This window comes from Pelmatolapia mariae, linkage group LG8, assembly GCF_036321145.2.
Source record: "Pelmatolapia mariae isolate MD_Pm_ZW linkage group LG8, Pm_UMD_F_2, whole genome shotgun sequence".
Classification (NCBI taxonomy): Eukaryota; Metazoa; Chordata; class Actinopteri; order Cichliformes; family Cichlidae; genus Pelmatolapia; species Pelmatolapia mariae.
The window spans coordinates 25,854,478-25,866,504 of record NC_086234.1 but is presented as its reverse complement, the minus strand read 5'-3'; the positions used below and the strand labels follow the sequence as shown (position 1 = coordinate 25,866,504).

General features: G+C 41.4%; 1 protein-coding gene across 6 annotated transcripts in view; it reads left to right on the top strand.

Annotated features, from left to right (window-relative positions):
* abcc3 (ATP-binding cassette, sub-family C (CFTR/MRP), member 3) overlaps positions 1 to 12,027 on the top strand; it is a 67,415-nt gene that overhangs the window by 16,429 nt on the left and 38,959 nt on the right. For all 6 annotated transcript variants that reach the window (XR_010094606.1, XM_063481675.1, XM_063481680.1 and 3 more), the window contains exons 2-3: positions 6,916 to 7,092; positions 7,964 to 8,077. Coding sequence is in view for 5 of the 6 variants with exons in the window: in XM_063481675.1 (XP_063337745.1) it covers positions 6,916 to 7,092; positions 7,964 to 8,077 (291 nt within the window). In the remaining variant the exon portion in view is untranslated. The remainder of the gene's footprint in view (positions 1 to 6,915; positions 7,093 to 7,963; positions 8,078 to 12,027) is intronic.

Below are 12,027 nucleotides of genomic sequence, written 5' to 3'. Positions count from 1 at the left end.
GCTAGGGGAGGGTCTGTGCTGACGGACGTGGGTTACTGACCTGGTAGCCTGGCTGCCCCTGGGTGGGTCCGGGATGGGCGTGAGGTTCTGGGGGCGCTCCGTCTCTGGGCTGGGGCCCTGGCCGGGCCTCAGGGGCTTGGGTCCTGGTTGGTGTGTTGCCGAGGTTGTGGGCGGGTGGGTGTATGGGGGCCCGGCCCTGGCGCGGGGTGCCGCCGGTGCATCGAGCCACCTGGGGGGCTCTTCAACTGGTGGGGGAGGTTGTCACATCTTGCAGGAGCTTTCCTCTCTTCAGGAACTCTCTCTGCAGGAGGGGGAGATACAGGAGTGGTGGAGGAAGATCTCAGCCTGGGCGTCTATTGTCTTGTGTAGTCTGGAAGATGAGTGGATGATGGGGTGGGTGCAGTTTTCTCTGTGGTGGGGTCAGGTGAATTGTCCCGGGCTCTGTGGGGCCGGGGGGCGCTGCTGCACTGGGCCCCGGTCCGGATGGGCCTGGGCCCCCTTTCCCTGGCGGGTTGCACAGCATGGGGGTGCCTACTGGGGTCAGCGGGGGAGCTGGCCCCAGGGAGGGGTCACTTGCCCCTCCCTTCCTTCCCTCCCCATCTCCAGCGGCCTCCCTCTTCCCGCTCCACCACAATCACCCACACATGCAGGGCCTTGGGGTAGGGGTGTGTCACCAGGGTGCAGAGGAGACATCCCCCCCCTCTGTCCCCTTCTGGCTGCCTCTGCCTCAATTTTATCCCACAACTTAGACATTCACATTACTCACACTCTCATTACACATACATATAGGATCTTGGAGGTGGGCACGCTACACGGATTCCAAACTACCATCAGGGTGTACACCTCACCCCTGGCGTTGTTGCCCACCTCTCAATTTTAAATACATGTAGACATTGAGGGCTAGCAGGAGGGGCTATATGCTTACCTGCTGCTCTGGCAGGTGGCTCCATGCCCTCCTGGGTTTTAAATGCACCTTAGAACACACATACATCAACAGTACATATGAGCGGGTGGAGGGAGGTTTGGAGTCTTCCTACACCCCCGTTCTCTGCGGCCTGCTGGAGCAGGGGGGCTAGGAGGAGGAGTTGGCCGTCCGACTGGGGTCTGGTGTATGGGGCCTCCCTGCTGCTGCGGAGTCGGGGCGGTCTGCTTCTCCCCACCGCAGGGAAAAGGGTTACACCACCTGAGTCTGGGTGCAGTTTCCCCCTCCAGGGGCAAGGGTACCTAGACTCGGGGCTTAGAGTACGCTTGGGGAGTGTGATTGTGTGTACAGCGTCTCTCTATGTCTGTCTCCACGTTGGGTGAGTGTTGAGCAATTGTATATGAGAGCATGAGGGTGGGAATAGATGTTTGTATCTATGTGTGCCTGTTTGTCTGTGTCTATATGTCAGGTTGGGTATCAGACGCCACCTCTCTGAGGACATCTCAGGCCCTCCAAGGTTTGGAGGCCCATCTCCCCCCACCACTTCCCCTGCCGGTGGCGGACGCCCTCAGACATCGGTGCGTTGGTGGTTCTCTGTCTCCGGGGGTGGGCGCCCAGGTACCCACCGGCTCACTCCTTGGCGGCTGCTTATTGGGGCCTGGAGCCTGGGGCTCGCTCGGGCCACTTCGGGGGTGGGGTGCCCTCGGCCTCTCGGCCTGGGGCTCGGCCACTCAGGCACAGCTGGCTGCCGGCGGAGCTCACGGGCACGTCACTGCAACCCCCCCTGGCTTCTGCTCCGCGGCTGCTGAGTGACCCCTCATCTGGGACTCTCCTCAGCTCTTTCTGGGATAGTGGCGCGGCTGCCCCTCTGTTGGTCTTCCTTGGTCTCTTGTGTTCTGGGGGCCTCTGGATGTCTGGAGTCTTGATCTCCTCCATACCTGCTTCATGCCCTGGAGGTCGGGGCAGTGGCCCCCCACACCCTCTAGCAGATCATTACATGAAGGAACCTTTTAAAAACAAGCGCGTTCATGCTCACAGGTGTACACACGGGTGATCACACACACAAATTACACCCTTTTTGGCTCCTACCTCAAAGCACACTGTGCGCTGTCGATCTCACGTGCTGCACAATAATGTTTAATATTTAGTATTTACTGTCATATTCTCATATATCATTGTGATCTTGTTTATTACTCTCGTTTTCTTCTGCTTGCTTTCTTTTTTCTTTCTCAACAGGTGATCCAGGTGATCGATATATGTATTTTTTGTCTGCTTATTCTGTTGGTTTTTGTTTTTTGCCCTTTTTCCCCGTCCCTCTTCTCAGGTTTTTTTCTTTCCCTCTTTCTTTCTCCACATTCTCTCCTCCAGTCAAGTCTGTCCCGTATTCAGCAAGTGAAAATAAAATAAACAATAAAAAGTTGAATCAAATGGACCATTACGGCAAGGCTGGGATGGTCCATTTGGTAAAGTAAATCCGTTGGGCATCTTTCTTCGCCTTTAGACAATAATTCTGATGGCAAAAGAACCAAACGGGACAGGTTAAAAAAAAAAAAAAAAAAGTTAAGAGTGAGGGGGGGAAAATTGTGTTTGCGTTTGCAGTTTTGTCTTCTTAGACAATATTTGAAATTTAAAAAACAAACAAAACACTAAATTTTCTGAAATATTTGTGTGTTTTCTTTGTTTATTTTTTGTACTACTTGAACACTAAAGTGCCTTCACATGAGATGACAGTGCCAGCAGTGGCCCACAGCTCATTTAAGCCAGAGATCCCTGGTTTATGGTCTCATCCACTTGTTTTGGGTCAAACTGATCACTTTTTTTTTTTTTTTTTTTTTTTTTTTTTTTTTAACCTGTCCCGTTTGGTTCTTTTGCCATCAGAATTATTGTCTAAAGGCGAAGAAAGATGCCCAACGGATTTACTTTACCAAATGGACCATCCCAGCCTTGCCGTAATGGTCCATTTGCCGTAATGATCACTGAGTCAGATTTAGTAATTCTAAGATTAACAAAATAGAATTACGCAGGATATTCTCATCGGCTAATGACTTCTGATTAACGAGCGTGATTGACATGCAGAGTGACACAATTTGCTTCTTTGTGGTTTTAGTCAAAGATAACACGTTTCCTGATGAGTCGAGAGAGCAGCTTCTGTATAAATCAGATTGATTTGATTACCATGAAGCTGATGTACCAGGATGTTTAAGTCAAATGCCGCTATTGAATCTTTCCTGGCTCTTATCGCTCAGTGTGATCGGTATTACCACATAATGAGACTCATAAGGGAGAAAAATATCTGGCTTGCAGTTTAACACTCCGGTCTGCTTCTGCTTCTACTAATATTTTATCTCAGTCTTGTGAAAAGAAATCCTCCTGCTCTCTGAACCTTTACATCTCTCCTTTTGTTAAAGTCTCAGCATTCAGGTCTTTAGTGCGGAGACAACGACCTTGAAAGTCTATGAAACAGAATGATATCTAGACAGTCTGCCTTTAGTAGCAGCTGCAGTGTGTTGAAAGTAGCTTGTCTCTTCCCTTTCCTGATAATCACCAGCTAAGATGTTGTTGCAGCGTAAACTCCTGCTTGATAGAAGCCTCTGGTGTTTCTTAAGGCTTCTAAAACACATTTTGTTAACTTGTTTTTCCTTAATCAATATCAGTTTACACACAGAGTTATAGTCGTTTAAGCTTTTACAGTTACAAAACACAGTAGCTAAACAGTTGGGCCATAACTTTGATAGGCAGCAGCAGAGACTGTCTCTGAACCACATATTTTTGAAAGGGGGTATGTTTACTTTCAGGAACAGCATTCTTTTGTAGTGAGATTTTAGTTTTAGTAGAACAACAAGGTTTGGATTAAAAGAAATGCTAATATGAGCTCTATGGTGTATTCAATGCATTTGTGATGATGATGTTCATTAATGGTCAGTCATTAAACTTGGTATTTACTCAGTGCTTTTTCCACTGTGCACTGTGTGCACCGTGCAGTGACGATATCTGCTTTTCATTTACTATTTGCCTTTCAGTGCAGTGCTCCATGCTGAGTGAGACCAGCAGTGTTTTACATACTACAATCTGAACACAAATAATATGTTGTCCTGCTGCTCAGGTTGACCTGAAGAAAGGAGAAATGGAGAGGAGGAGGACCTATTACTTGCTGTGTCATGTGCACATTTGCAATGCAAAGCATGCAGAAGTCACTACTTCATATAGGTGAAAAGTAACATCTGCTTGCAGTAGTCCTCCATGTGTCAGGTAAACCTGAATGGATCATTTAAAAAAAAAAAAAAAAGGAAAAAAAAGAGGAAGTTGTTTGTTCCAGAGAACCGGAGAAGAAGATTGGTACTGTTCTCATGCCTGTGTCATAAATGTATTAGTCCAGACAGGAGATGGTTAGCTTAAATGGAAACGGGCGCTAACACAGTTGTATTCAGAGGTGACAAAAGCCACCTGTTGACACTTCTCACTAATTAGCATGCCACACTTTAGCTTCCCTGTGTTATTTTCATAAAAAGTGAAATTAAAAATGACAGCTTGTGCATTACACAGGATTAAGAGCTTGGGCTGGTTACACCAGTCCAAGCTATTGAAGCTGATATTATGCCATTAAGACCCAGTGTTCTTTGGTCTTTGTTAAAACATTGTCAGCTATCACACCTGCTAGGTAAGCTAGACATGCGGTGCTAGTTTATTTTATTAGCAGGGTTCAGGTTGTGCATACTGATCATTTAACAGCATGTTCCCTCTACCTGTTTGTCCTTGTAGGAGCAGCAAGGTGTCTTTTATCTAAATGCTTCATTGAGCAGTTTAAAACCAAAACAAACCCAAACAGATTCCTTACGTAGTATTAACATTTTGATAAATTTTCAGCAATTTTGGAACTTTGGATTTTTTGGACCCAGACCTAGAGACCAGTTGGGGATTCCTTGGCAACGTCAACTCACTAGGGAAGAAAGTGTATTTCCCGCTGCAGTTTCCAAGTGGTTACTACAGGTTGCTGTCTGTCGCTGGGTGATATCAGTCACAACGGAGTTGCTACACAGAAATTCTCCTTGTGATTGCTTTGGTTGCTAGCAGATTACCTCGATCACATATAGCTTGCATAGAAGATGATTGTTTGCAGACATTTGCTAAGTAACCACAGAGCGGTTGTGAAACTAGGAAAAAATGTGATGCTAACCTGAAATGGAGTACATTTACCTTCAAAGTACAAGCTGCACCTTTTGAAACATGTTTTTTCAGTAGAATGGACTGTGTGCAGCAACCAATGCATTTGCAGGGCGGCCTTCTTACAACCAATTTCATCTAGTAACAGCTAGGAAGCTGCAACCACTTGCCAGTTGGTTGGAATTGGATTTTTCCTAAAAGACTGGCAGTTACAGCGGGTCACTGACCTGTCTGTAGGCCTTCCTAAAGTTGATGTTAAACATAATAGATTATTATCTCTATGACAATATACTGAAGTAAATGTGTATCTGATGGTAAAATACAGCTTATTGTTTTGGCTTGTGGATTTTAACATCCTGTGAGTCAGAAAACTCATTTCTGTTTGGACTGTGAAATGGAGAAACCCTGCTGATAAACAGTAGATTCACGGTCTGAGAATTCTTTTAGTTTCCTGTCATTATTGGAGCTAGAGTGCATACATTTTTTGTGGTAAAAACTGCAAACACACACTGGGAGAAGTTCATGAATTTAGGTTTAAAAATAACAAGTTCATAAGGCTCACGTTCACGGTCTGGGAAATCGTTAAGAAGATTAACAGAACCACTGGTTTCACTGCTCGCTCTTGAGCAATGTTAAGACTATCTGAAGTGGAGAGGGACATTTTATAGCCACACACACACACACATGCGCAAGCACACACTTAGCCATGCAGATGGGCGTGGCAAGGTATGAAGAGTGGTTAGATGCTGGCAGCTGTGTTTATCTTGGTTCGATCTGTGGGTGGGCCTTCAGCCGTGTGGAAGCACCATAACTGCATTGTCAGAGTTGCGTATCTGCGAATGTTTACTTGGCGTTCTCCTCCGGATGTCCTCTGGGCTAATCAGATATTGTTCTTCAGCTGCAAGTAAATGAGTCATCTGTCACGCTAAAGGTTTTAATATTTACACATTATCGGAAATGATGCCCACTTTGTACATGTTTCTTAACCTCCACTGCTACTAATGCAGGTGGACTGCACTCTGCTTTCCCGTCAGTGCAGTGTGTGGACCAGTGTTGGCTCATCTAAAATAGACGCGAACTGATTTATCAATTGGCAGATATTATTGGCCGATAGGCTTTAATCTTAAAGTAAAAAATGTGGGATGAAAAGTCAAAATGACAAGGTGAACATTATCCACAGTATTAATGCACATTTACCTTACAAAATAAAGTCATGTTGGCGTTAGATAAATAAAACTGAATTGAATGCAGTTTACCCATATACCCATTATGATGGTGAATATTATGGTAATTTGGAGTTTTTAAATATCCAGTTCAAAGAAATTATTAAAAACCCAAAATTATCCTGACATTTATCCTAATACTGATTTAATTTGAGTTTGATTATTAAGGAAAGTGATCAACACAATGCCAGATTACTTTCACTGGATATATCATGTGTAGTTTAAATTCAAACATCAGATATAAAACAAACAAAGAAACAAAACTTTCTTCCACTGGGTAGCTAACCACTGGTTATAGAGATGTTTTCAGGCTGTTGTTGCTCTTTACCTTACCATCTTGAAAAGCTGGTCACCTTTGAATTTATAGATTTAATATTATTGCAGGCCAGTACATCATGTTTTCCTGCCCCCCAATTTGTAGCAATGAGCAGATGTTCACAAGATGTTTACTAAGAGTTTTAACTTAAGGAAACTAGTTGGTGTGATTAAATTCTGTGGGTTGTGGAGGTGGGATTCCAGCTTGTGCAGTATAGACAAGGTGTTAGCTTTGTGGGTCTTTCAGTGAGATGTAGGTATGTAAACTAAACCACTGTTTTCTTGTGTCCACAGGTATCCAATCGGACATTTAATTCAAGTTGGCCTGACCTCCCAGAGTGTTTTCAGCTTTCTGTTCTCTCATGGGTGCAGTGCATCTATCTGTGGGCTGTCAGCCCAATCTACATCTTCTGTCTCAAGAAGAACAAGAAAGGATACATCATGATGTCACTTTTGAACAGGTTCAAGACGGTGAGAGAGCATTTCATACACTCATCACTTTAGTTTATTATAGTTCAGTGTATGGTAATATCACATAGTACACACTATTGTGTTTAAAACTAGTAGGGAGGTACTGCCCCCCCGTCACATACAGACGTGACAGAAGACTAAACAGATATATTACTCCTTATGTTAATATCGGTAGCTCATTCATAATTTGTTTTATTTAAAACTCTACATTATGTAGATCTGAAGCTGCAGGAATGCTAACTAAAAGTATGTTCTGTACAGACAAACTGCAATATGTGAGATTTTGCAAGATAATTCGTATATTCATGTCTATAAAATAAAAACCCGAGGGTCCAATACTGAACCATGTTAGATTCAACATTTATCTTTCATATATTCAAGTTTACTGTCTATAAATTGTACATTGTGTTAATTTATTTAAATAATTACTGAATAATATGTAATCTGTTTCTCATATATGGTATAACCGCAGTATAAAGAAGAGCATTTCATGTTCTATGAATGCAGTTTTTAAAGCCTCTTTTATGTGTTTGCAGTACGTTACTAGAAATCAAAGTAAGGTTGCACTAGAGTATATCAATTTTGGTAACCGAGTACTTTGTTTCTGTTTCAGATGGTTTTAGATGGTTAAATGATTTTCAGGTTATCATACATGTTATCATATATCATCACATTAACTCGACCAGCAGAGAGTGTCTAGAACTTGAAGTATAAATAAACATATTACAAACAAACTAACTAACTAAACCAAGCACAAGACTGGCCAGAAATCTCCTCATATTTTGATGGCTTTGATTTCTGTGTCTTATTTCTTTGTTTTTATATAATTCAATGTCTGTTTTCTCTCCCTCGTCTCTCGGTTTGCTCTCAGGCATTTGGCTTTTTGCTGTGGATTGTGTGCTGGACAGATCTTTTCTACACATTGCACGAGGGCAATCAGCCGCCCATCTACTATGTAACCCCACTCGTGCTTGGCATGACCATGGTGAGGATCATGTTTTATATATATATATATATATATATATATATATATATATATATATATATATATATATATATATATATATATATATATATATATATATATATAATTTATTTATTTTATTTTATTTTTTTAAGTCACAGTGTGAAAGCAACATTGATAGATTATAGTTTGTTTGTTTTAGTTTTTTTTTTTTTAAGAATTATACAAATGTTTTTTTGCATATTCAAATACAGGCTGATGTCGACCTCATATATAAGAGATTAATATCTGAGTGATAAAAGATAAGAGTCACAGAGACTGGTTTGCCAAAATGACAGCAGCTGTTCGTGTGATGGATAAAGTTAAATAGCAACATGGGCAGTTAGCTTGCCTTCAGTGCTCCAGAGGTGTTTTTACATGACTGTAACAGAAAATCGAAGCTGACATTACACATCAGTAACCAGCTGTGGCCAGTTAATGTGTGATCAGAATCTTTGTTCATGTTCACATGCACACACTCAACTACTGCGTGTGGGTGAAAGGCTGAAATCCTTTCTCTTAGCTTCTTCTAAGCAAGTGTAACTCGGCTATGAAGCACAACAAAATAAGTCAGTTTTGTGTAAACAGAAACGTTCACAGAGACGAGGAGGAGCCTGTATAGACAAACAATGTGATTCGGAATTTAAGGAGCGGGAAGCCTCAAACTTTTTTTTAATCATCTTAAGTGCAGTTATGGCCTAGAATAAGAAAACAAAAGAGGAAAACGTAGCAAGCACTGTGTAATTCTGTGTCCGTTTCCTGCTTATGTCTGTCCGCGGGCCAAAGCTAAATTATTTGGTCTTTGTCAGGAAATCCAAAGGCATCAGTATTTCAGCTATTTATTGTTTGATTTCCTGAAGTAACAAGAAGTGGGAAACATTCCTGTATCACTGTACTTCAAAGACATGGGTCACAAACGCACAAATGTTTCTCCGATTGATACATTTAAGACATAATGCCACAGTAAAGATTTCCCTGTTTTTTTGTTTTGTTTTGTTTTTTTGTTTTTAAAAACAACAACAACAAAAAGAAAACCAAATTAAACTATGCAAGAGAAAAGGGTTTCTCACACTCATATATGCTACTTTGATTTGAAATCCCTGTAGGTGATATTGCATCATTCCACACTCATAAATGTACATGGTTTGGCAGCAGAACTTTAGAGTTTCTAATGGTTCAACGTTTTTCAACTTGCAGTCATAGACACAATAGAAACTTTCAGAACAGGGGTGTCCAACTCCAGGCCTCGGGGGCCGGTGTCCTGCAGGTTTTAGATCTCACCCTGAGTCAACACACGTGAATCAAATGATTAGTTAATTGCCAGGCCTCTGGAGAACTTCAAGAATGTTGAGGAGGTCATTTAACCATTTGAATCAGCTGTGTTGGATCAAGGACACATCTTAAACCTGCAGGACACCGGCCCTCGAGGCCTGGATTTCCTCCACCCCTGCTTTAGAAGATGAAACAATACAAGAGCTGATATTATAGGTTCAGAGTAATTAGTTTGAAGTGCCGTTTCACCAGAAGAGAATAGAGATGGCCGTAAAAATGCCATTAAAACAGTCAGCTTCAAATGGAAATTCTCTGAACTGATACAATTCACCCAAAAAATACACAAAATACTGATAAAAGATACGCACAGTGCCCGTGAGACCATGAAATGAATCCTAGTCTCCACACTGAAGCCTCTTTGCCATCATGTCAGATGTGCTAGATAACATGCTAGAATTTTACTCACTAACTGCAGCAATAACTTTGTTGATGGCCTCTTGTATTTGTCAGATAATGCCAATAAAATGCTCCAAAAACCATCAACACCACGGACACGTTTAAAACCTCTCTAAGAGCCTTACCAGCTACAGCTGCCTAACTTGGCAGACTTGCAGATAAAACAACTCCTAACTATGTAAGCCTTGACAAAATCTGAATTGGTGAGTTGAGACAATGATGCTAAAATAGTTGTTACGTAAGGGAAATTAGCAGGTTAGCCAAAACATGCTTTGTAGTGTTGTAATGTTTTAAAGTTGGGTGTTTTAACACAGGAGTCCATGGGTCTGAGCCAGGCTCTGGAGGCGATTTTAAGAAATGCAGTTTTTGGTGCAATTTTTAGCTCATTTGGAGTTAATCAGTATCACAGTAGTGCTTTCATTTGAGCCACAGATCAAGACAGACTGGAGGAGCGGGCATTGAGTTGGGTTTTCAATACCTGATTAGTTTACTAACTCATGTGCTTGATTAAAAGATACATTTTGTTGTTTATGAAATGTCAAAAATATATATTGTTCAAGCAATATACATTTTCCCATGTGGTTTAATGTTGTTAATGTCCAGTAAATGAATGATCTGTTAGACTGTTGATGTTACCTCTTTAAATCCCAAACTGTTAAAAACAAAATGCATCCATCAGTGTGATAAGTGCTCAGATGCAGTTATCTAAGATTGGACCAAATAAACCAAGATGCAGAAGTGAAGGTACTCTTAGTCAACTTGCACATGCGCAGAAATGTCCTTGTCACACTGGATACAGCTGGCAGTCTTGTGATAAACAGTTTACACCATCGTGAAGTTGTTGCAATTTCAAATGTCGCATGTCTTATTCCAAATCAAAACAGTTTTTTTTCCAGGAAGTAAAAACAAATCTGAAACAGTTTCTTTAGGCAGTAAAAGGAGAAAAGTCATATGCACTCTTTTTTTTTTTTCTTTCTCCAAACAAACCAGGCCATTAACCAGGCCAGTGCTACAGACCTGAGGCCAGATACTGTGTAAACAGTGATACTGTATTTTTTTTTCCAGGTTGCTCTTAGACAGGAAAATTGTATTTCGTCTCCCCCGCCACAGCAATGGAATGTTCCATCACTTCTGTTGTTATTGTTGGCATAAATTTACTGTTTAGAGAAAGTTTTCTGATGGAAAAGGTGATGAAATCCTTTATAACCACCCCTGTCTAAAAGACAGACATACACACTGCAGTGGTTTCCCAAAGTAAAATGAGACAGGAAGCACTGACATGAAAAAGATCACGCAGCAGAAGGAAATGAAAAGAAAAAAAAGTTTTGGATTTAAAAGTGGACTGAAAAGATGAGAGAATCTTTTAAATCAAACACATTGAGGTTTTCGGTCTGCACTTTTAAATGGAAAAAAATTGTGAATTGTGAAAATAATGTAGCTGTGAGGTTTAAAGAGCTGGCATTGTTGATTTGAGGTGAAAGAATTTAATAAAGGCAGAAAAATCCTTACAAAATAAATCGACTTCTGCAGAACATTTTAAAAGAATTCAGCGTCCATAATGACTTTGCTCGTCCTCTGATACTTTAGCATGTTTTTTGGTATAGATGTTCATGAGTCTTTATGACCTTTGTGCTTTTTTTAAAAAAAATTTTTTTTATCCTGTGCCAATATTTGCTTGACAGCCTAAATTTAGACAGGAAAAAGGAAAAGATTACTTGCTAAACACGGGTGAGTCACAGCGGCTAAAAGAAGAAAAGACTGGCGGTGTCCATGGACAGCATTGCAGTCCTAACATACTTTTTGCATCCGGAAATGTGCAATGGTCTACTAAGATCCAAAATTTCATCATCAAAGGATGAATGTAAAGATGTATGGATGCAGATGCATTTTCCAATTTACTGTATGCGTAGCCATTGCTCTAACTGTGCATAACAAGAATGAGTAAGTGTACCGAATGTCCTGAATGAGGACATCCTCAAAGGAGCATGCAGCTTATTGGATTCTATCAGAGTTCATTTGCTCATTAATAGCTTAAATGAATCCTTATTTACGTTACACTAGGCCTTGGTGCAGCCTCTGAGTTCATCATCTGCCTGAAATCAGCTGTTTTAGTTTTTCTCCCTTTAAGCCAACTCTCTTCTGATTGGCTGCCCCTTGAAAACAGAAGATTTGATCAGTAGGTAGGCGGGGCTCTGATGTCATTA